The sequence below is a fragment of the Phaethon aethereus genome (assembly GCF_964289735.1).
Source record: "Phaethon aethereus genome assembly, chromosome: Z".
Classification (NCBI taxonomy): Eukaryota; Metazoa; Chordata; class Aves; order Phaethontiformes; family Phaethontidae; genus Phaethon; species Phaethon aethereus.
The window spans coordinates 1882687-1907130 of NC_138577.1; the positions used below are offsets into that span (position 1 = coordinate 1882687).

Consider the following 24444-nt stretch of genomic DNA (forward strand, 5'->3'; position numbering starts at 1 on the left):
CCCATCAAAGCCAATGGGGTAATATCCACTGATTTTTAGCAGGCAATGGATCGGGGCTCTACAGAGTTAATTGCCTGTTACATAACACAAATGATTTTTAAAAATATGCCTAATTAACCTAATAGAATGGTTGATCTGATCTGTCAGGTAAATGATACACATTTTCTTTCTTTTTTTGGAGCTTAATTAAATATTTACCTAAGAGTGTCTTGTGCTATTAACACGTTCATCTGTTATTGAGATAATAGGAACTGTAATTGGGGGAAAGTATTAAACTATACAAATGTGTGGGCTGTTTTGTTTTTTCTTTTTAATCTTGGAAATCAACCAGTTTTGGTCGCAGCACCAGCATAAAGTGCTAATGACCATACCTGTTTCTCAGACAGCTGAAGTTCCCACCGAACCTGGAAGCCTGGATGAACCAATGCACAGGTGGAAAGGGGAATACCGCGCTCCTGTGTGTAGTCTTCGGCAACACTCAGAGAAAGTTTCTCTAGCCAGCAAAACCAAATATGTATTTTTTTCCAATTAGATTAAAGCTACGGTTTGTGCATGGCAAAAGGCAAGCAATATTAGTATTTCATTAGGATGCTAGTGGGTACACAGGAGTAAGTTGGAAAATAGCACTAAAATGTGCAATAATACTGTTGTAGATCAATGTCAATCACACTTCCTGATGTTTAACATAGTGTAAGTAAAAAAGTAATGGATTTAAGCGGTATGGTCCTGTCCATCGATGCACTAAAGGATGTGCTTAATGTTAAGCATGAGTGATCTCAGTTACTTGAATTAACATGAGAGTGAACTATGATTTCAGTGGAATTATTCACAGGCTTCCATTAAACCTGTGCACAAGTGTCTGTCTGAAACGGTGTTACGTTTAGCCATTAAGTTTTTAGCCAAGTGGAAGGTCTCAGGAGACTCCCAACTCATTTTAGTAAAGATTTCATGATGGCAGCGGTTGTGCAAGCGTATCCCGGCGTACTTGAGCGCGCTGCAGAGGATCTTCTGCCTTCTACCTCAGCGGTAGCCTGCGGAGTTGGGTTGGTGGACTTCTTTGGGGCCTTGGTGCAACCTCAGAAGTCGCGTGGCCATCCTGGAGGTGAACATCATAGCTTAGGGTACCCGAGAGAGACAGCCCTGGGCAGCTGGGGTGTTTTTGGAAGAAATTACTGTGGGTTTTTTGTTGTTTGGGGATTTTTTTGTTTGGTTTTTTTTAGGCTCCATGTTTGAAAGAAAATACAGCGTTACAAGGAAGTTATAGTAACAATAAACTGGCTTAATTGACAATACTGGGAAAGTCTTGAGGGAAGTAGAATAAGAATAGTTGCATCAGAGAAAAAATACTGGGAATTGTGAAATGTGGAGAGCGTTCATATGCAAAATGTGTCTGTGACCTGCTTTTCTTGAGGACAGATGTAGTGTTGCAGTCTAGCTAGCCCCCTGCAAGCCGTGACGGGGAAGCAGGCTGCAGTGGCTGGCTAGCAAAGCTCACCCCGCCTTCCTGGGGTGACTGTCAAGCTGTCCCCTCGGTGCCCGGGTAAAATGCACACAAGAAAATGGCAGGCTGCGACATCTCTGTGTGTCGCTGCAGTTAAGAGGAGCTTGTAGCAGTCCTGGTTCTTTGGTCCATACCCTAAGCGGCAGGTTTCGCCACCTCTTGGCACATATGCCATGGGACGTATTATTCCTAGAGATACCCTTTCAAAGGGAGGGGAAAAATGGTGAAAAGCGGCCTGAATGGGCTGTCTGAAGTGACTGGAGAGTCTCTCAAGGATTGCAGTGAATTTTCTATCAAACAATAGAGGAAAAAACAGAAATACCCCCTCTGTGCTTAGCTTCAGAAATGTGTTTTTTGTGAGATATAAACATGTTCTTAAACGCTTTTCTGCAGTAGAAGCCTAGATGAGGTGGTGAGGCACCCCAAACATGCCTTACTCTAAGGTAACCTCTACGAGGTTTCGTCTGTTCTGTCACGCTTTATTTTTGCTGTTTGACAATACCTATTTTTGTGCTGGAGATTTTGACAGGACTTTAACTGGTACAGTGCGGTCACTTTTTAAAGTGTCAAGAAACACTGAGCCGCTGCAGTAATTTTTATGTTCAGACCTCAGGTTCCTGAGGGTCCGGTTCATTTCTGCTGTGAATTTAAATGAGTTAATTTAAGCAGTGGGTCAGAAGCCACTACCATCGTAGTAGCCCTGTGCCTGATTCTTAATTAAAGGCAACAGGAGATTAATTTGAAACATTAATTTAAAAGTGCCTATACAAAAGGAAAGAATTATTGCAATAAAGCCTAAAGAACTTTTTTGTCCCCAGATGTAGAAGACAGAACTAGCTCAGGGTCCTGGGGGAATACAGGACATCCTAGTCCATCCAGGGTAAGTATATCTAATCTTTTTCCCCAAACCAGACTTCCTGCATATGTAAATTTACGATCTTAAATACGAGTTTTACACCTGATCGCGTTGAAAAATGGGCATGCAAAGTTGGCTGTAGCCTGTCTTCTCTTTAAAATTGCCTTTTTTTAACATTCAAACCTGATCCTGTGAGTGAATTTGGCATCTGCTCCGCTACCGCTACCAGGTAGCGAGAATATTAATTAACCGTTTTTTCTCGCTAGGCCCTATCAGCCACTGCCACCACCCAGAGCGCAGGTGGAGCAGGGCTGTCGTTGCCAAATGTTTCATTTTCTGCAGTTGGATTTTTTTAGGGGTTGCGGGTGTCACCAAACCTCAGCAGAGGGCTAGTGCTCGTCCCCGTGCGGGAGCTTGCCGGCCCCTCCACGGCCACCCCAGGGCCCGCGCTCAGGGCAGCAAAGCTGGAGAGGGGCTGTGCTCCTGCCCTTCCCCTGGGGCACCTCAGCTGCTCCGTGCCTCCCGGGAGGAGGCTTCAAACCCTCCTCCTCGGGCGGGAGTGGCAGCCGGGCAGGCGAAAGCAGAGTGTTTCATCGTGTCCCCCCAGCATTTGCACCACATGAGGTCCGGGGCAGGTAGCCCGGCTGCCTCCACCCCAAGGCACCTACGAGTGGGATCCCCCTCCGGGGAACGCGGCCACCGAGCCGCTCTCTGGCGCGGCAATACTCGGCATTTGCTGGGATTTGCAAGACAGCTGGAGGCAGTCATTTCAATTGTGGCTGTGGATGGTTATCCAAATTCTTTAGACACCTCAGGATCAGGATGCTGGTTACTTCGGTAGGGAAGAAACGCTATTTCCAGCAGAGCAGCTGTGCGGTTCGCCCCGAGCCGCTGCCGCTCCCAAGCAGCACGGTGTGGGCAGCCCTGTCGATGGTCGTCGCGAGCCATCCCCGGCCGGAGTGTCGCAGCGTCGCCCGTCCTCGGGGCTGGGCACGGCTTGTGCTTCAGTACCAAGATGATTGTTCCTGTTTACTTCCTGCAAATGCATGAAGTACACTTACGTGGGCAAAAAGTGGCTTCGCTCTTAGTTATGCCCTTATTTAAACAGTTTGTTTAAATTGCTTTTTAATTGTTTTCTAATTAACATGAAGGATCAGGGCTTGCGAGCAGTGCTGCCGGGAGCTGTGTGCCCTCGAGTATCTGTCTGGCAAGGAGAAATGCAGTGGCCCTCTTCATCCTCGGTCCGTCCTTTCCCCTCGGGGCAGGTCCTGCCCACGGCGGACGTTACGCCAGCTGAGGTTTTAAGTGGATGTCTGCGGCGCTGCACCGCACCGCGGGCAGCCGAGGGGGGTCCCCCATTTATGGTGTGGCGGGGGGACCCCGGCCCTGCCGCTGAGGGAGGGAAGCCCAACACCTTTTCTTATTCCATCCTGCTTAGCATCCATTACGTCATTACTGCTCACATCTGTCAGTTTTATTTTTACCCCCTTTTTTTACTTGACACTTGTATTGCTTCCTAGGGAAAAATGTTTTGAAAAGTAAATTCTGAATTTGCACACACAATTATTTATGCATGCAAAAACTTGAATGTGAGTGTACAATTAAGTTTTGAGATATAAAGAAAAGAGCACGAGCCTGGGAAGAATTCTGGAGTTTCAATCAAGACTGTGCATTAACTTGCAGAGTTATTCTGCAAACAGCCTGACCTCTCTCTCTTTCCCTCTTTGTAAAATGATGATGGTATTTCCACATTGGGAGAATTAGTTTCTTGTGAGTTCTTCTGAACCGAAGAAACAAAACATTACATAACTGCTGTGCTTGGCCACTATTTGTAGTTAAATTTAAGATTTTACTAATTGAGTGACTGAAAGCAGAAGGTTACACCAAGACTGTTTCAAAAACTAGGGGCCTGATCCTGGCAAGATTTCTGTACGTCCTTGACGCTGTGAGTAGCGTCTGATGCTGTCTGACCCCCAGGCAAGTACTGAGGGGTAACCGGGCTGTGCGGGGCAAGAGGGGGTCGCTGCCGCTCGCTTGCCGCGTGCAGGATTGCACGCACGCAGGTTGAGTGCTATGCAGGGTTATATTTTCAGTGAGAAATAACTTTCCACACCCACTGAGGAAAAAACATTTTTTATAAGCCAGTGCATGTATATAGCAGTGAGGTGATTAAGATGGCAAATTTCTATATAAAAATGGATTTAAAAAGCAAAACAATAAAAGAAGTGTTCCTTTGCTGTTCTTGCCTACGCTATGGGCAAGAACACTTTTATGCTAAGAGAGGGCTTTACACTGAACTGCACAGCACGAAATTCCAGAAACCTCGTCTCAGTCACCCATTCAGGGTTATCCACACACAGCAAACTGAAGTCAATTACTAATGAAATAAAAATTTGAAACAGCTTTAAAAATGTTGCTGGAACATATCACTTCCAGCAGAATCAATAGGGGAAAACAATAAAGGGAACAATATTTCTTAGAGATGACTTAAAACTTAGAAGGGAAATACGGACCTGTAGGTTTTGGAAAATGCCATTTAAACTTGTAAAATTGTGTTTTTTCCCAATTTGTTAACAGAACTATGGAGATGGGACTCACTATGATCATATGGCGAGCAGAGACCTTGGGTCGCATGACAATCTCTCTCCTCCCTTTGTCAATTCCAGAATACAAAGTAAGAAATCAAATTTCCTAACTTGACCGTGTTCTTGAAAGTGGAATAACTGAACCAGAAATAAAATTCTGAGGGCTTAAGTCCCTCATCCTCGTTTTTGGGGGTTGACTGTAGTTGGCATAAGGGTGGGAACATGGATTTTGTTGGTTTTTTTTTTTTTTTTAAGCTATCATGCAATTTCAAAAATGTACGCTGATGTTTACTGAACAGACTGTGTTTTCTTGCTGTGAGAGGGATATGACTTTGGATGCAGTAACTGCAATATTTGTTGAAAGAGGTAAATGGTCGTTTCCTAAGGCTTAGCCGTTCCTCTTCAAAGATGTGACCAGTTGGTAGAGGAAATCAGGACATCCTCTGAACCGGACTTTTAAAGTAGAAGAGGGTTTCTGAAAATATGATAAATACATGTTCACAAAAGGGAACAGATAAATAACTGGTGAGGGACACTGAAGCCATTGTTTGTTTTGGAGCATGATGGATCGCTGCCTGCTGGGACCTGTGAGCCGCAAACTCCTGGATTTCAGGCGAGGGCAGTTGCAGCCTATTCTCCTTTAGAGGAGTGAGATTTTGCCCAGGGCGTTTGGCAAGGGCCCTCCTTCCACCCCACACCCCATGATAGAAAGTTTTGACACCCCTGAATAATCATTTAAGCTTAGCAGCAGACACCATAGCAGTATGAAGAGAGGCTGTAATTATTTGTAAGTGAATGATAGCTACTTTCTTTAATTACGGTTGATAAATGAGTTTGGTTAAAGTAAATATATGATGTAAAAATATTAGTAATGCTTATGCTTGGCCAAGATCACACCCTTCTTCTGCAGTTGTCAATGAACTAACCAAATGCTTTACTTTAAAGGCTTGAATGTGAGCCAAAAAAAACATGGAGCTGTAACTGCGATATATCATTCTTCAGCTCTAATATACGTCCCTAAAATATGCCTTGTCTTCTAATATTGGGAAATATTTGTGAGTTGTTCAACATATGGGACAATGTTGGAGCTTGTAGTCATTTGTATGTATTCACGTACAAAACATGGTTACAGCAGTTTTAAAGGGTCTAATATAAGCCAAAAAAAGCATGGAAATTTCAACACTCCCTTCTTAACTCACGCCATGGGGCTTAGGTAGTGCGCAGAGACGCTTTGCAAATAGCCACACACTTCTGTGAAACCCACTGGGCTGCGTGGTGCTTTCAAGTTTAACCTCTAATTTGAGTCTTTAGAACTTAAAAGTGTCTCTCTTCTGCCTGCCCTTGGGTTACAGAAGAATCTCATTCCTGCCTCTGATTGTTTTTGCCAATCTTAGTGAAAATACTGGTTTCACTTGCTTTAAGAAACGGTTGTTTTATAAAAACATGTTCAGAGGCACCCGGTTAAAGAATTAAGCCATGTTATGCTCTGATCAGGAACTTTGGAAGCCCTGATGTTTCTAGAAGTTCATCACCATCAGAGGGGCTCACGCAGCCGTGGCCGACCCAGTCGTGGCGCTGCCGATCTGGATGGTGGCCTGGGCAGCACGGCCGCGTCCACACAGTGCCATGCCCGAAGTGCCCTGAAAATTTTTTTTTTTATGAAATTTGGTAATTTCAACTGGAAGCAAGACCAGTGATGTTCTTATGCACACGGATTAACGTGTGTGCAAGCGTACGGCAAGCAACTAACAGATTTTGACAAACGTGTTCGTTGTGCAATAACACGCGGTGCTGCCGGGGCCCTCAGCTGCCTCCCGCAGCCCACCGCGCTTTGCAGCCACGCTTTAATACTGTTCTCTGAGAACGAGAGGGATTCTTCTTAATTTGCCCTGCTGGGGCAGCCCTTTACTCCGCAGTTCGGCTCTGCTCCTGGGCGCGGGGCGCTGGTGCTGGAGGAGCAGGGAGGGCTGCTGGGGTGCGTGCACGTTTCCCTCCCGCTCGGCACCTCCGAGGGCCTCGGCCAGCAGGTCCGCCTCTGTGCCGTGCGCGAACGGAAGCCCTTGGCTGGCACAGGGACACGCGCGGTGGCTACTAGCACTGCCACCGCCGTGGAGGACTGCCTGTCTGAAGCGTTGCCCTAACAAAGACCACTGCGCGTCTCTATTTGTGATTTTTAGGAAAAATCTAAATATTGTGGTGATGCTCTTTACATGGATGGAAGCTGCCCGGGTGGTCAGCTCCCAACTCCTGTTACTCCAAATGTATTTTATCATTTCCCTTTTCCTGGCAGATCTTCAAACTCCCCCAAGGAAAGGTCCCCATAAACTCTGGTGTTATGCAGCTGGCACTTGCAGAGCCACACTGTAGTTTGCTTTCCATGCTCCTCTTTCTCTTGGCAACTGGTAAAGAACCTGACAATCATCCAGCTTGACCTGGTTTTGTACTGGTGCGTACCGCCGACTTGAGTGGAGTTGCTCCTGACTTGAGGTGGTTTTCCAGGCAAGAAAGATGTTGTTGCTGGGGATGGATATTACTGAACCCGTACCTGTGAACCACATATGTTTGCAGGCAGAGCGTGCTTAAATGAGGGCTTATATTGTATTTCATTTTTCAGATATTTGTTTTTAAAATACATTTTTACGTGGCCAGTGTCTAGCAGGGAGCCTGTGCCTTAGGCTTTGGAGCAAGCCCTGTGGGGAGGAGCAGAGAAGTCGCAGAGCTGTTACTCAACTCCTCAAACTACTGCTCGCATGTACTCAAACACAGCTTGCTTTGTGTGTGTCTGGAGTCCCACAACTCTTAAGAGTATCTGAAGAGTAGTTGTTTGGCCCAGCAGTGAAAAGTGCACGGGCAGATAGCTGCGACAGGTATGGCACATCAGGTGTCGCTTCTCATCGCCTTTCCTGTTTCCAGGTGTGCTCTTTGGGAATGTTTCTTGTCCTACCACTTGGGATATCTTGCTAGTACACGAAATTGTTTGCCAATGTACAGTAACTTGCTTCTAAACCCCCGGTAACTTAATGGAGCGTTTCACTGCAAGGATTAGGTTGAGGTTTCAGGCGCTGCTGAAGAAAGCTGCTGGCTTGTGTGGTGACCTTTGAATCTCATCTGGGTTAGTGGTTGATATTTTGATTTGGTTACTGTGGTCATATTGTGACAGCTGCTGATTCGTTATAATTCAGTTCCTCTCCTTGGTCTGCCTACCAGGAATATTTAGGTTCGTGTTGCTTCAAAGTGCTCTAACCACCCTGAATTTAAGCTGGCACGCTGCACAAGGTAAAGCGTTGTGAACACTTTCGGTCACCAGCCACCACCCACTGGACAGGCAGTCACAGCGGAGGGTATGGTAGGGAGAAACTTGCTGCGGGAGAAAACTTGCCTTGAGGTGCACAAAGCTGCTTTAGTCCAGTTTGTTGAATGTAATAAAAATGAGAAAAAATCAAAAGCACTTTTCTTATTTTGTTGCACAGACAGTTTGTGTGCTCCTCCCCTCTATGTGTAGTATTTCTGGTGTTCGCAGTAGTGATTTTATGTATCTTACTGAAAAAGTTCCTATGCCACTAACTAGAAGACAGCATTTAATTTTTCTGATACTGCTTTGATACTCTCTAAAAGGACATAAGGTCACTGAATGTAGATCTCTTAATAGTTGTAGGAAGTTGTAGTATGGGAAGACAAAAATCTCTGCTTGTGTTTGTTTTCTCTGTTGCTAAACACAAAATGCAGAGCAGATACAGTGCTTACTCCTACATCCCCCCGGCTGTCTGCTTCAGATCAATGCTGCACCGCTTCGGGTTGTGCTTTTACACAATCGCTTGCGTGACGTGCTTTTGGGAGGGCTGGCGCGTGCGTTTGCCAGAGACTGGCACTTGTATCACAAAGCAAGTATTTGCCCCTCTGGTTTCTTCCATTTTCCTTTTAAAAATGTCCAAGTCATAATTTTCCTCTGCGCATTGTTGCTTTGGAGGTGGCGGTGTTTTCTCGCAGCTGGAGGGACGGAGCGGTGTCGGCACAGGAGCGGGGGGCTGGGGCGGCAGGGCTCGTCCCCGGGTTCCTGGGGAGCCCGGCGCGGCCGCAGATCCGCAGCGTGCTCTTGGCAAGTTCCTTAGGCCTTTGTGCTCAAACGTGCCTTCCTATTTATCTGCCTGAAGAACGTGCACGATATATTTTGCAGGGATGTTGTGAGATGTGACGAATTACTGTCTGGAAAACATGCAGAGTTCCTTGGATACTCCATTTATATGCCAATTTTTAATATTATTTTTAATGCTATGATAGCACTTGTGTCTGTACGAATACTGCTGTGGCGTTTGCTTTTAATCTGTACGGCTTTGATTCTGTTACTGTTGTTATAAGTAGAACTGGAATTTTTGCAGATTAGTTAAGTTTACCCAACACAGCATTATAAGGCCTTGCTTTCAATTGCTAAACTATAAACATTTGGAATGAAATTTTCCATGCTGTGTATCTGACTCAGCCTGATTATTATTTTTTTAACCTTCTGCAGAAATGATTTCAACATTTCCTAAAATGAGATTACATTTCGTCCTGGCAGATTTTTGATTTTCTCAGTTAGTGGCTGGCACATCACAAACATTAATTCTTTTTCACACCACCTCTGTTATGTCAGGTGGCTTTGGTTCCCGTTTTGCAGCTGGAGAAGCGAAGGTACATGACGAACCATGAGGGAAATGTCAAAAACTGTCCAGTAATTTTCAGTTGTAAATTTGAAATGCAAAAGGGTTTGATGGTCTCTCAATTTTTGTGTTCAGTGGCACCCAAACATGCCACCACTTGGGAAATCACAGTTGTGATGCTTCGTGTGGGTCATCCACGTCATGGGAACACACACTCTGTGGCCTCTTATTTATTTTAGTGGTGTCTGCTTTTTTCTTGCTATTTCCCCAAGCCTTTTCAGGCCAATGCAGTATTGAAGGAGCCTGGTAGCTTATGGTGGATAGAAAACAAAGAAACAATGATTATATTTGGAAAAGTGTAAGTTCTGTGTGACATACAGAAATGTGACAACTTTCAAAAAAAGCAGTCAAAGGTGAATTTTCAGGAATCACGAACAGAACTATCTTTTCCAGAAAAATCTGTCTGACTAGCTGTAGCATTAACTAAGATGAGTTTTAACAACAGAAAATATGACTGTAACAACCAAGAAGGTCAGGAAAGGCCTTCAGAAACCAAAGAACTGGAAATCCTAGACTCCAGTTTTCATTTAAAGTATTTACGTTTGTGCAGCTGACACAACCCAGCACCTGCAGCTTTAGGAGGAGTCACCGAATGGACAATGCGAGGCAGGCGAGCGTGTCCAAAGGTCTGGAGCGTCACCTCCTTGAGTGCTCTCCCAATGGCTGAGCACCCAGGTGTTCCCCGGCCAGCTGGAAAATGTTAGGAGTGATCTGACCATACTTGTTTCCACCTGGAAATGGGGCAGTTTGGGGTGCATGCAGTAGGGATCCAGCTGCAGTACTTCTGGGGAGGGGACGGGCACTGGTATCAGAGTTCCTTTTCAAGCACGATGGCTGCCACGTCCCCAAAGGAAGCTGAAGTGTGGTGTCGCTGGACTACAAGCAGGCCTTTGACTTGCCTCCGTGGTCGTGGATGGAAGATGTGCTGGGGCCGCGAGCAGCACTGCTGTTTCTTTCTATAGATACCACTGTGGCCTGGAGAAGACAGGTCCCACCGAGTAGGACTGCTTCCCACGGCTGCAGTGCTCCCCAGCTTGCCAGCGGGGTGGGAGGGGGAGCTTTGGGGCTGCTTAGAGAAAGGTCTGAAATCCTGAATTCAGCTGCCAAGTTTGAGCTATTTGGCTTGTTTGGCATGTAGTCCCTCCAAATCTGCATCTGGTATCCCGCTTTTTTGGTTCTGTGTTTCTGTTCATTTCTAAACTCGCTCAACTCCCCTTACCGCTCCTCTGTTGAACGCTGCATGGATATACATGCCCACCAACCTAAGTTTTATTCTTCCCATCGCCATGTGAGTACAGAAGGGAAGATCTGAGGCAGGTTTTTCAACCTAAATCGAGGAAAAGTAATCTGTCAAGTTTTTTGTGCCAAATCTAGAATTGTTTCACCAACCAAAATATCTTGTTTTCAATGTCTTCAAACTTTAAAAATGGTGCTAATCTGGGAAATAAGTGTGCCCCCTTGCATATTTCTGAGAGCAGGGGTCTGTAAATGCATTTCCAAGGACTGAAATACAGAACAGCAACAGTTCGGATTTCAGACTTGGGCCGTTCTGCTCTTTTAATGGACAGGTATCTAAATTTCACTGTAAGATAAGGCTCCGTGTTCCTCCTTCCCCCTATCCAGGAACAGCTGGACGGGATTTCTTCCAGCCTTTTTTTCTGGATTAGTTTTAGTGGTTTCTGCACAACAAAGTGGAAGTGCTTCTGGATAACCCTGAGCAACAGTTTGAGTTCAGCTATGCAGGGTGTCAAGGCCGAGACCTGAGGAGCTTAGATGTAGCACTTTAGCTTTCTAAGATAAACACAGTGAAAATCACACAATTTACTGTGGCCTTGAAAGATGCCTTAAAAGCGCTTTGTAGAAGACACCGGTTCATGTATCCCTTCTTGTTGTGGAATATGCCCGCTGCTTCTCTCGTCTTACTTGCGTATGAACAAAATCAACAGGAAAAAATCCGTGCTGAAAAGCATTTTGTAGATGTAGGTACAAATGTGTTACAGTTCCCAATCAAGAGTTAATGTATTTTGCAGCAAGGCAATCTTGCAAGCGCTGCCAGTCAGGATTCTGAGCTTCAGCATTCAGCCCCAGCCTCTCGTACAGTCCTGAAGAAAAGAAATTACAAGGACATTTCCATTTATTTGGGAACGAGCAGCAGATGTATAAATAGAAACTGTAGACTGTGGCAATTAATGTCTGCATACTGAGCAAAGAATTGAAATATTATTTTGTACTACATAGTTTTCAGTGAAGTTTACATTCCATTGTATTTTGTTCTTAAACAAGTCCAAGCATTTTTAATAAGTTATTTTGTGTGACGGTTGCATTCTGCGTAGCATGGCCTAGACTAAAGCTGTGTGAAAAATTTGCATGGAACTGCGAATGTATTGGATCTGTATTTGGAGTACAAATTGTGAGTTTGCAAAATACTGCCTGAAGTTACCGTCCCTGGAGGCAGAAAGGAACGTCCTCCTGCTAACAGTCCAGCCCCCTCCTCTGCCGCAACCTTCTGCGGGGCCGGAGGTTTTCGAGCCCGGTGTCGGGAATCGCGCCGTGCGCCCGGCAGGCGCCGAGATAAAAGCAGGGAGCGCGCACGGCCGGGGCAGTTGCCGTTCCTGGTGAAGCGGGCTGCGGCACTGGCCCGGAAACCTCTGCTGGGCTTCGCCTGACCGAGGCGTGGATGGCGCAGAGCTACGTGGGGCAGCTGGCCGCCAAGGCTCCGGGTTTCTCTGCTCGAGACGCTGTGTTTTTCCGCATTGCGAGCACATTAATAGGGAAATGGCTTTTAAAGTAACATCCCGAAGGCGCTTTAATGGTTAATGAGCTTCTGCCCTTTATATAGATGAACGTAGTTTGGCTTTCAAATAAGCATTTGCTGCTGCTGTTCTCCAGCTGAGTTGATATTGGTGGCAGAGGGAATTCGTGCTCACACCTGTTTGAGCATTGAAAGAAACCTCTAAGTGATGTCCTCAAAATATTCATGGAGAGGGAAAAATCAATTTCTGGAAAATCTTATCCCACTAGGAAAACCATCAGTAGGCTTTTTAAAAAAAACAAAAAAACCCCCAAAAAAACCCAACCCCAAAAAACACAAAACAACCAACCAACCAAAAAACACACTACCAAAAAACCTGACTTTGCAAATTAGTTACAATCTTCGTATTTTCCCAAGTTGTTTGCAGTCGTGTAATCAGTGAGCGTACACCTAAGGGTAGCGGCGTGCTGCCGGGGGACACGACTGGCCTGGGTGCGGAGTAGATTTGCATTACAGCTGGAAAGCATACATGTGGGAAAATCTGTGAAACAAAACAAATTTGTTGAATTACTAGGTCATTTACATAGCTGCTCCAGTCATGGTCCGTTAAACAGGCAAAAACAATGGTTTTGTTATGCTCTCTAGTTAAGGCACAGAATGCGTAAAACAATGCCGAGTTAGCTGGATAATTAATAATAGTTCTGAGCCTGTATGTACCTTAAGTCTGAACTTCACAGTGTGTAGAGCCGTTAACTAAATAAAATCAACTTATTTTGTTAGGTCTTGGTGTATTCTCCTACAAAAACCAGATAAAGCTGCAACCGTCAGGGCTCAGAGGTGGCTGAGCCTTAACGTCAGACCGCGTTCGAGTTTAGCCACAAGGCAGAGCTTTGGCAGCGTGTTGTTGGTCAAAACAAACTGCTGTCTGTGTTTCTGTGACAGGTTTCTTCTAAGGCTTTTCTCTGCATCTAAGGATGTGTCCCGGAGAAGAAAATTATCTTTGCTTTCTGTAGGAAGACCTGATAGTCTTGTAGAAAAAAAAAAAAAAATTTTTTTTTACTTTTGTAGTTAAATTTTTAATTCTCTCTTGAGGCTACTTCTGACAGTTTCTGTAATGACTTCTCTGTTCTTGTCCCCAGCCTTCAGCCACTAGTACTGCTCTGGGTTTAGCACGTTTGGTCAGACGTGGAGAATATACAAAATCAAATATAAAACAGTTCCAACGAAAATGATAAAAAGGGTATGACAGGAGGGTACAGTAATTCCAATAGATACATTTTACCATATGGTCTGAATTAAGGACAGCACCAGTTCTCACACTACACAAGGCTGATGGTATGGTAGGTCCATGCTTTGATCCTTGTACCATGTGAAATAAAAAGATACGGAGCATGTATTTAACAGGAACCATCAGTACTTTAATTAAATTATATTTCTTTTTAACTAAAATCAGAGTACTCGGATACATTTCTTTATTCCGCAAACTTTTACTATGTGATTGTGGTCTTGAGCATATTCAATAGCTCTAAAAAGAGTACAGAACGAGAAGTGATGGTGAAGGATATTCTGGGAAGCAAACATGCTGACTAAATGTGATACAGAAGAAATTAGACCAGCGATCAAATATTAAGAGTGGCATTGTGCATGTATATATATACACACGTGTGTGTGAATTATCTGGAAAAAGTCATTTTGATTAATTATTGGATGAGGAAGCTATGCAAACAGATCAGCAAGAACTTAGTTACAAGTGTTTTTGTTTTTTTAAATACCTTTGATAATATCTAATCTATATACTAATCTATATCAACATGTTCATATCCTTTCTACTATTTATATTTTCATTTTTATACGATACTGTAATTGAAGATGCCTGATTCTGGTTCACATTGCCAGCAAGCTTTGGTTTTTTCCAAAGGTGCGTTCTAGGAGAATATTTTTTTTCCTTTCTAAATTTTAACGTTCATGTCAATCTCGTATCCAGCAAATCGATTCCAAAGCCGGTTTTGGCCCAGACTTGCAATTGGCTGAGATTACAAATCTCCCACGGTGTGCAGAGCAGCACCCGGAAGGTAACTGAAAATCTGAAGAGAGAGCTTGTTTTAGGAACTAATACATGAAGAAGTTTGCAGGCATCAATAGAAGTTGACCCGATGGCTGTAATCTGCTTAATTGTTCCTTATTTCAACTAGCAGCAAAACAAAAAGAAAAAAAAAAAAAAGAGAAAGAAGACACATGAGAATATTAGTGAAACTTCAGAGTAACTGTTGTTGACTGAACGTTAAAGCGGGCTTAAAACCAGGGCAATACTAGTAATAATTTTTAAAGCACTAAATTAACCTGGTGATAGCAAGTTGAGGTGTGCAAACTGTAGCTGTTACATTCTGAGTGTAGCTCGCATTTAGCTTTGCATATTAGAACCTGTTTTCATAGGGAACAGAAAGATGTCATGTAAATATACAACATCAAGGGGAATTGGTACCTACTGAAAGACAAGTGTAGCAAGTATATTCTACATAGCTATGCTAAGAATAAATAATATGATGAAAAGCATACTACCGGCCTAATTTAGAACAGTGAGCATGGCAAAAAGTAATCTTAAGAAAGGAAGGTAAGAATATAAGATGTAAAACATCAAGTTCAGAGAACGTGCGGAATGAGGTTCAGTGTTAAAAATAATAATCTGAAAGCAAAGAGACAGAAAAAAGGGAACAACTGTACATGAGGTTAAGATAAATAATCATGAAAGATTATTGAAATGCATAAAGAACAGGAGGTCAGTAAAGTAGATTTTAGGACCTCTTAGATATGGAAAGGGTAATTTATTGACAGATGATGTAGACACTGCTAAAAAATAAATGGATTTTTCGCCTCAGTGTTCACAAAAGAGGATGGGGAACAGATGCCAGAATCAGACATAAATTTCCCAGGAGAGAGGCAAGAAATATTGAAGGAAATAGGGATTATTCCAGAATGGGTGATCACACGGTGGGTGAGAACATCAGTAGATGGATTAAACTCTATAGAGGAACCATCACAGAATTCTTAAATAAGAAAAGAGAAAGGACTATTTCATGCTCATGGGGAAAGAACAAAAAACTAACTCCCTTCCCTTGCTTAGCGTCCTCAGCTGTCCACAGAGGTGACCACAAGAGGAGCTCTGTGTTTCACCATAGCAGCACAATGCTTTTGCCCTATAAGGGCTTTATCGAGAAGTTTTGTGCGTGTCTCTGTTTTAGTTATTTTAAAATAATAATTTTAAATACTTAAAATATATTTTACAATGAGGAGTCTAGTCTCCCCAAAATGTGCAGTCCTGTATGGAAGGGAGTCTGAACTTGTGGCCATTCATAAGCAATGGCTCAGTTGGGTCAGGAGAAAATTTTCTTTGAGGGAACCATCACAGATCAACAAACATAAGGTGAAGCGTTTCCACATGGTTTCTGCTATATGGTGTGTTCTGCCTCCTCAAAGAGAATAATTGATAGCTCTTCGTTCTGCCAGAATAAATATATTCTTCATCTGATGGGAAGGTTGATATTGCGTGGTCTGATGTTCACATTTGAAAGCAAGATATTTCAGGTCACACATCTGGAATGTTTTCATCTTGGTGGTCTGTAGGAGTATAGAAGACCAGGGCACATATGCCTCTGTTTTGCTGTTGCATTTGTCCTTGGGTTCAGAGTTGACACTTGGCCAGTCTGGACCTGAGTCTATAAAGAACTAATATCCAAAGTTTTGATGCTCCACTTTGTGAGCCTTGTAATGACCTAGAAGAATCATATTCTTGCTGGCAGAGTCTTCCGTGTATGAGCTTGAATGAGCGTAAAACTTTTTTTATGAATGACTAAACTTAAATGTTCAATTTGACAATGGAGCTTCATCTTGGTTATCTTGCCAGCCTCATTCTTGAGTCTCGGGTTTCTTCAGAGGCATTTTTGCTTTCACAAATTTGCTATCAAAGGTTCTCGTGCCCCTTCCTGGTCCAGATTCACTAGTTTCTTGTGCTCATAAGGTTTGGCTGTCTCCACAAGAATGATGTCTAAGTGACTGGCAGGCAGTAACACTGAAGCTGGAGGCAAAATGGGGTGCTTGATTTCTGTTTCTGTTGAACAGGCAAATGGGAAAACTGAGGGAGGTAATGGGTAGAATATTTAACACAGAGCTAAGCTGTTGCAGAGCTGCAGACTTAAGACTTTTCTTCCTCAGCATATACATTAGAAGAACATCAATAAAAATGGTATTACCAATATTTGGTGGATTGGGGGGGGGGGAAGCAAACTGAAACTAAACTTAAGTTGTCCATCTGGCAGAGGAGATCTTTCACATTTGGATACCAAGCTGATTCAGCAAAACATTTTTAAAACCTTGCAATACTTTAGAAAGAGAATCCAGATCAAACAAAATTTTGCATCCCCCAGGCAGAAATTTCTCTCCAATGCTTTGGATAGCTTTTGCAGAAGACAAAACCCTTTCTTCTGTCCCAGGTGGAGTCCTGCCCTGTTCCCAAATGCAGCTGCTGGCAGATTCTCTTTGCTGGTTTCTCACCTCTGCAGCTGCAGGGCAAAGGTTCCAGCAGAGAGGCTGTTCTGCCTTCATCTTCTCTTCCTCCTTTGACCTACTGACTGGAAATGTGCTTTGTTTTTGCTGGTCATCTTGAGGAGAGACACCTTCCAGTATTTCCACCCATCCTCTTTGGTAGCATCTGAGATGATGAAGGCTGATATCTAAGGAATGGAAGTATGTTTGATAGGCTGATGGGTATCATTAAACTTTCAACTAAATTTAGCTAGACCTTCCTTTTAAGGATCTTCTCCCAGCTTCTGCTGGAAAAGTAAAATATCTTATAGGTACACTGTAACTCAGATAAACTTTATATACCTGCTTGTCATGATGGGAATGTGCTTTGGCTTCAGTAGCCTTCTATTACACCACCAACTTCTGAAATAACGTCTCTTGGGATGCAAGGGATTGCAGAGAAATCTCTGAGTAGATGATAAATTATCTCATAATAGCTGTTTTGTGGATGGCAACTAATGCAACCAGAGACTGAGCTTATTGCCTGTAGCCTTCTACTTGTCCATGTTTAAATTCCTAGAGTTTTCTGCCACCCTTCTGGTCATGATCAAGTAGCATCCTTATTGCTCGACTTAGTCCATGTCCTAAATCCACTCAATATAATACTAGTTTTCTTTTGATGGAAATTGCAGAAAAGCAAGAGTTTTCAAAGCATGAATGACTACAGAAAGAAGGCACATGTAAAATTTGTCCTTTTTTCTACAGAGCATGTCTAGGTTATGTTGGTGTGGTAGACTTCTGGGTGTTCACTTGAGGATGAGTTTGTTACTTTGGCCTTCCTCTTGCTAATACAAAAATTAGCTCTCCATGCCCATAAGCAAAATTTTCCATATGTGTAACACACCCAAGGTTCTAGCCGTCTTAAAAGACTTTCTCTGCTTTTTTGTTGTGGTTGGATTCAAGGCCATGGAGCTCCAGGCTTTGCATCTCTGTGTGTCTCTGTAGGTTTTGAAAATTCACCTGAAATTCACTATTGAATTGTTTCTGCTTTTCTGCGGAACGGAGCAAGAGACTTTTATTGTCTCCAGAGTACTTGGCTTACACACAGAGAATATTCTTGGGTTTAGGTCAACCTGGGGAGTTCCCTTCCTGCCCCCCCCTTTCTGGTGGTAAGCCAGGTGGAGTGGCAGGTTAGCGAGGCAATGGTAGAGATCTCTTTGGTAGGCTTATAAATGCTAGTGAAGCATGGCAGACTGAGCTGCGTCTTGTTTAACTTGATCATTTAAATAGCCACTCCTTTTCAGTCTGTTTTGTTTGACTAGGTTTCACCTCTTTGTATGGCAGAACTATTCTTTGTCTAACTTTGATATTTTTTTTTTACATGCGAAATGTTTTTGATCACGTTATATGGAGCTGTCATCACACCCTGAACAGTTGCAATTTCTGTGCCTGCTCATGTGGTGCACACCTGTAACATGTTGGGAACGGACTTGGCTTTGAAGCTAGACTTGTTCTCTCATAAGAGTCCACATATTTCTTCCATCATGTAATGAGATTTGCTGATGATACAAAACTGAGGGGAGCAAGCTGCACTTAAAAGAGAGGCAATATAAAATACGGCTTTGGCCACAGTCCTGCAGTTGGATCCATGCAGGAGGAGTCCTGCCACAGTGCAGAGCCCTGTTGACTTGAACATGGCTCTGTGTAGTCATAAAAATCTGCTTGCAAGTTTCTGTTGCTACAGTGGTTTTTTTTTAATGCTTTCAAGATTTTAAAATGCAGAGTAAAATAATTTCTTAAATGCAGAGGGAGAGTGAAAGTAAAAGGGGAGGGAAGTAAAGATGTACTGGTGGAAGTATTTGAAAAAAGCTGGCGGTTTAGAGAGATACCGTAAGACTATTCCAGACGTCAAGTTGCGGCAAGCGGGTGTCCCTCTTCTGACCAGAGATGGAGAGCAGCCAGCAGTGGGCCTGTGATAGGAACAAGGGTGATGTGGGATCTTAGGAGGTTTCAAAAATGTAAAAAGGATTTTTCTGATTCAGTTACCGAGATGAATAAGGAGGGAAGGAGGATAATGTGAACCTGCTTCTTCTCTGATGCATTAAACGGAAGAGAAACAATGCCGAGCGCCAAAGTGAATAGGAAGCCAGATTCTGCTTTGCTGGCTGGGGCGTGGGGTTGATCCGGGAACTGGTCAGCAGGGCTCAGAGCAGCTCTCGCTGCAGCGTCCTGCTCGGGCTGAAGGGGCTGCAAGGTGAGGCCCCTCCATGTTCTGTGTAGGCTCGTGTTGCTGTTTAATGGAGAGAGACAGATCTGAGGGTTGATGGAAAACAGCGCATTTAAACCCTCGCCCAAACACAAAACAGGTTTGTGGTTTTTTTTTTTTTTTTTTCTTTTGGGGGGTTTATTTTTTTTCCCCTGGAGCTAATGGTCTGAGATTCATGAGCAAAGGTTGAATAAAAGTCAAAGGAAACTATTTTGGCACTTCATAAGGGATGAGTGAGACCATATCCGTAATCCTGTGCACGGTTCTTGTCACCTTATTATTAGAGCTGTGTAAATCTGGCAAGGATTTGTATTTGCCAAATATACCTCTGGCCTAGATTTGGGCTTATATTTGGAATTCGGGCCAGTTTTAACACCTGTGCAGTTTGTAATTTTTGCCAGTTTTAAGCAAAATAACAGGAAAGAGGATAATGAAAGGAGAAAAGAGGAGTCAGGAAAGCAGAAAACTAAGAAAGGAAGAAACCAGAAACAGGAAATAGAAAAAGGACAAAGGAGTACGGAGCCCGTTCCTTCTTTTCTACTTTTTCCACAGTCCTTCCATAATACATTCTCTCTTTTCCCTTTCATGCTTCATTGTTGCTCCTTTTGAGTTTAGAAGAATTAAATAAATTCAGCCATACACTTCTGCTCTGCTTGTGCTCTCACATTCATTTTTTAATTTGCAAATTTCTCCCTTAATGTCTGCCTCATAAATTTTGCGTGCACCCCCCCCCCCCCCTTCTTTTCCTGTGCCCCGGAGTCCCTTGGTGCATGTGCTGGCTGTGAAAATTATTCTGGTCCACGTGTCCTATCCTGGTGTGCAGACGCTTTGATGTACGTGCATACCAGCAAGATGAAAATTGTAAGGACTGAGAAGTATTGTGCTCACATTCATGAATTAAGCCTTGCAAACACGCTGGTGAGACAGATAGGTGTTATTTGCTGATGTTATCTCACTCCATAGGTTAGATGGAATAGGCAGACACTCCCTGGCAGCGGAAAGCTCCATCTGACTGACTTTCGGAAGGTCTCCTCGCTGTATCGCCAGAGCGAGGGTGTAGGAGTTGCTTTCCCCGTGGGCTGGCCATGGGCCTTGGCTCCGAATGCGACCGCTTCACCACATGCTCTACCTGCAAGCTGGAGTCATCTGAGCAGCCCCTCTGTGAAACCGGGTCACAGGCTAGCCCAGCGCCTGCCCGGGCCCCGCGGCGTGCTGCTTACTGCAGCTGGGCCACCGGCGCGTCTTCTGCGCCTGAAGGGTCTTCTGCGTGGGTCACGGAGCCCAGGGTTGGTTCACTTCCTCTGGGAACGGCTGCGGTGTCTGAGCGAGACGGAGATTTGTCCACCTTCTCGCCTCTGGCAACTCCTGATGTTTGCCCCGAGATGCACGCGGGGGTGGAGAGGAGACGGGGGGTGACTAGCTCACGCGTTGCCCCCTCCCAGGCGGGAAGGGAGCGGTTGGCCTCGCAGGGCCGGGGCTCCGGGCTGGGCCAGGTGGAACGGTCCGAGTGGATTTTGCTAAATTGATAGCGATGCTGTGACTTCCCTGAGGTCACCCAGCGACTCAAAGGCAGAACTGGAATAAAATCCAGGAACGAGGAGCAGGAAGCCCAGATTCTGGTTGTAGGTAATGCTGATCTCCTGCTGAAGTTTGTGATTTTATGTTACTGGGAGCCCAGAGTTGTAACTGAAGCTACTTACATTGCAGGTTTTAAGTATAGCGTGAGCCTGCTGCTCCTCCTCTGTCGTGCTGGCTGTCATTATCCATCCGAGAGACCCCAGCACGGTCAAGTGCTCTGTATGGGTTATCTACCTTCCTTCAACAGCTGCGACGTGAGGTGTCCGTGTCGCGTACCTCACCCTCCGCTGCTCGGCCGCTGCCTGGCCAGCCCGCCGGCATGGCGCGGGGGCACGGTGCGGAGGAGCGGGGCCGGAGACGCTGGCTGTGGGTGTGGGTGTACAAAGCAGCCAGATCCGTATTGGTTTTCGTTAGAGATAATTATCTATCTCACATAGTTGCAGTGGATGGGTGGAACCGGTTTATTGCATTATTTGGTTACCTCCTTCAGTGATGATTCATTGATTATTATTAACCCATGCAGATTTCTATGTTCTATAAGAATAATAAAGGAATACGTAAGGTGCCACAGCAGCGAGTGAAAATGAGCGTCGACTTTGAGAACGCCCTCACTTTGAGAGGGGGAGAGGCAGGTTTGCCTCCTGCAGGCAGGACGGGGTGCAGAGGGCCCCTTCTGAAGGCTGGGGGGATGTTGCAAGGCTTTTTCATCTGGTGACAAATACAAAATTGGTCCCGAGTCTTGAGCTGAGGCCAGATGTGAAAGGAATTACATGCAAAAGTTCTTACACAGAGAAAATACTGTAGGGATGCGTTAACGGCCAGCGCTAGAACCAGATACTATCGAAGTTAAACGCAGAAATGCGTCGGTGTTTGGAATAAGTGTCCTGGTTAGCGGGTTGGTTGCAAACGCAAAGCAACCCGGGCAGGTTTGTGTACACCCCAAAATTTCTTCTCTTTTCTGCCCCTTGGCCTCACGCTCGCTGTACTAGTCCATGCGATCTCTGAGCAAGTACTGTGGACAACAACAGAGAAGGGGTGGTGTATTTTTCTTTAAAAATATTATCTTTGGATGTCTCTTGCGTGCTTTTTGTGACTGTGCACTTCTTTCTTCGGAGGCGCATGGAAAACCGCTACGTTTTCATAACTTTTTGACAACATCTGAACTTGCAAGACTCCCTTGCCCTCCCTTGCCAGTTTGCATTTTATCGGTGTTAAAAGCTTCGCCTTTCCCCTGCCCCCAGCCTCCTCCAGTCCTGCCAGAATACCACGTGTAACCCAGTACGCTCCTCTCGGCAGCTTTGGCATGAAGCTCGTAAGGAAAAGCAATCTCCAGGAATAAAGCAGATATTTCCCATGCCTGGGCAGCTGAGGCAGCAGGGGTGCGGCACGGAGGTGTACCGCGGCACACACGGACTGCCACTGCAGCAACAACTGATCATTATTTTTGGAGGTTTGAGATTTACCTGTTGTGCTCAGCGTAACAAAAGAAATGAAATCTCTGTAATTATACTGGAAGGAGGAGGAGATGGCGTTTTAGTGCCTTTGATCTGAAGCTAGAATAGGCTCAGCTTTTGGAAATTTAATTTGAAAGAATCCAACGTATGCATCTGCTTTTTGTACTGCAATTTCTTTTGAGCCAAAAAATAGAAATTTATTAATGCAAATCTGTGGATTCTGTTCGTTGGAAGAGAAGGAAGCCCATTCAAAACATAAGTTGACTCGCTTTCTTTATAGCACTAGAAAAATCTTAATAGGTACGATGGGTGCTAGCGTTACGGAGTTTATAGGTGAAGTTTTGTGCGTGCAAGCAGACAGCATAAAATGGTAGGATACTTCTGGGACCATAAAAATTTCTGGGAAATATAATATGTGAGTATTTCCGAGGTACTAATGAAAAGAATGAGGGGGAAATTCTCTTAATAAGCAGTTTAAAAACAACAACAAAACAAGCGTGTCATAAAACCGCTCTGTGAGCTTGCTGGGGGTGGGAGGTGGAAGGAGCCCACGCTGCCCGCAAGGCAGTGGAGAGTTTATTTCAGTTGTTCTGCTGATGCCCAGAGTGCTGTAAAATTAGTTGCGCCTCGTAAATTGAACGTGATCCAAAATTCAAGGTAGACACTTTCAAAACGTTACTTAAGAGATGCGACTTGTGTTTTTCAGGGCTTTGCATAAAAACTGACAAAAGACACGTCAGACAGAAATGCGTGCGGGAGATATACTTTGGCTCCAGTAGATGTTCCATCAGAATTTCCCCTATGCACCTTTTTTTCCTATTCCCTGTCAAAACCTGCCAAACAGTAGCTTGGTCAGTCTCTGAAATAATACCGTATTAATGAAAACGTATATCTTAAAGCATATGTAAAGAAGCCCTGATCGTTCTGTGTGACAGCAGAGCGCTAAAATAAACCCGAATGATTTTGTTTGTTTATTTTTAAAATAACCTGTTTTCATGCCTTGTGACTTTTCAGTGTATTTTCAGATTTTAAGTGAAATTCATTAGGCATTTGCCTGGGCAAGACCTTTCATCAGGTGAGTGTCTCTGAGTCAAGAACATCTTTCAGATCTACGCAGTCAAATAAGATGACCAGCTTTAGCTTGCTTTTGAGAACTGGCCATTTTTACCTCAGCTGCCTTTATTTTGTCCTTCTGCCATTTCAGAAATTGCACTTTTTCTTTATATTATTAATGCAGCAGGGTTCAGGCTGCTGCAGTTTAGGCAAGTTATAAAGGACTGGCAAATTCTGTCCAACAATGGGGGAAAAAACATTTTGTGTTTCAAGTGGCATAGCTTTAGGTTTGCTTACAGGAGTTTCTGGGTAGGGAGCAGGTATCCCCACTGTCACCGTGGGGCGAGCGATCGCTGGGACGAGGGTGAGTTACCCAAGTCATCGGCTGGCATGAAGGTTTTGGTACTTCATGTTTTTTACCCCCTACACTTACAAACAGCTTTCTCCCAGTTCGTGTTACAAACACAAGTCATCTTTCTTCCCCTCTCTGGCTGCCCAGTTGACGTGGCCGCAGTTGGCTCTGTTGCTCTTCTTGGGCTTTGCTGGTTCACGCAGGCGGCCGCGTTGGTGCGCGCCCGCTGGAGTGCCTTTCTTGCGTGATGGCAGACGATGTTCAGGTTGTGCTGGGTGCCGTGGCTTGAATTCATTCTTCTTCCGTCCAGCTGAACAGCTTGAAAGGGATGAGGCAGTGTTTGGTAAACGTCACCCACTGTAGCTCCTTGGGCAGAATAGGTTAAAATACACCCTTTTTGGGGTTGCACACTTCCCGCAGCGGTGCCCCAGCATCTTCCCTCCTGGAGCTCAGGCAGGGCAGAGCACGTATGCAGGGCACCGCCAGCTTGGCATGGGGCTGTGGTCCCTCCTTGGCGTCCACGCATCCTTCCGGGGTGCTGGAGCCCGCCGGGAGCATCTCAGGGCGTGAGGCACCGTGGGTCGTACGCATGGGCGCTGGCGCACGCCGCAGCCTCTGTGTCCGGCAGTGTGGACACTCCTCGTGGCTGCTGTCGTGCTTGTCGCCCAGCCAGAGCTGGGGTCAATTCCTTCCCTGGTGATGCCCCAGCCTGCTGCCGTGCCCAGAAAAACTTCCGACTCTTTTGGAAAACCCGGCAAGGGCAGGGAGGGCAGTGGGGCGCGAGCATCGCCTCTGGCCCCGCGCCCTGCCCTCGGGGTTGCCGGCGCAGCGG

The 24444-nt window shown here is 44.8% G+C and overlaps 1 protein-coding gene across 7 annotated transcripts in view; it reads left to right on the forward strand.

Moving 5' to 3' along the window:
- The window catches only part of TCF4 (transcription factor 4), a gene marked incomplete at its 3' end in the record, with an annotated part of 234245 nt that overhangs the window by 72327 nt on the left and 137474 nt on the right, over positions 1–24444 (forward strand). For all 7 annotated transcript variants that reach the window (XM_082013467.1, XM_082013469.1, XM_082013472.1 and 4 more), the window contains exons 3-4: positions 2320–2381; positions 4935–5031. In XM_082013467.1, the coding sequence (XP_081869593.1) occupies positions 2320–2381; positions 4935–5031 (159 nt within the window). The remainder of the gene's footprint in view (positions 1–2319; positions 2382–4934; positions 5032–24444) is intronic.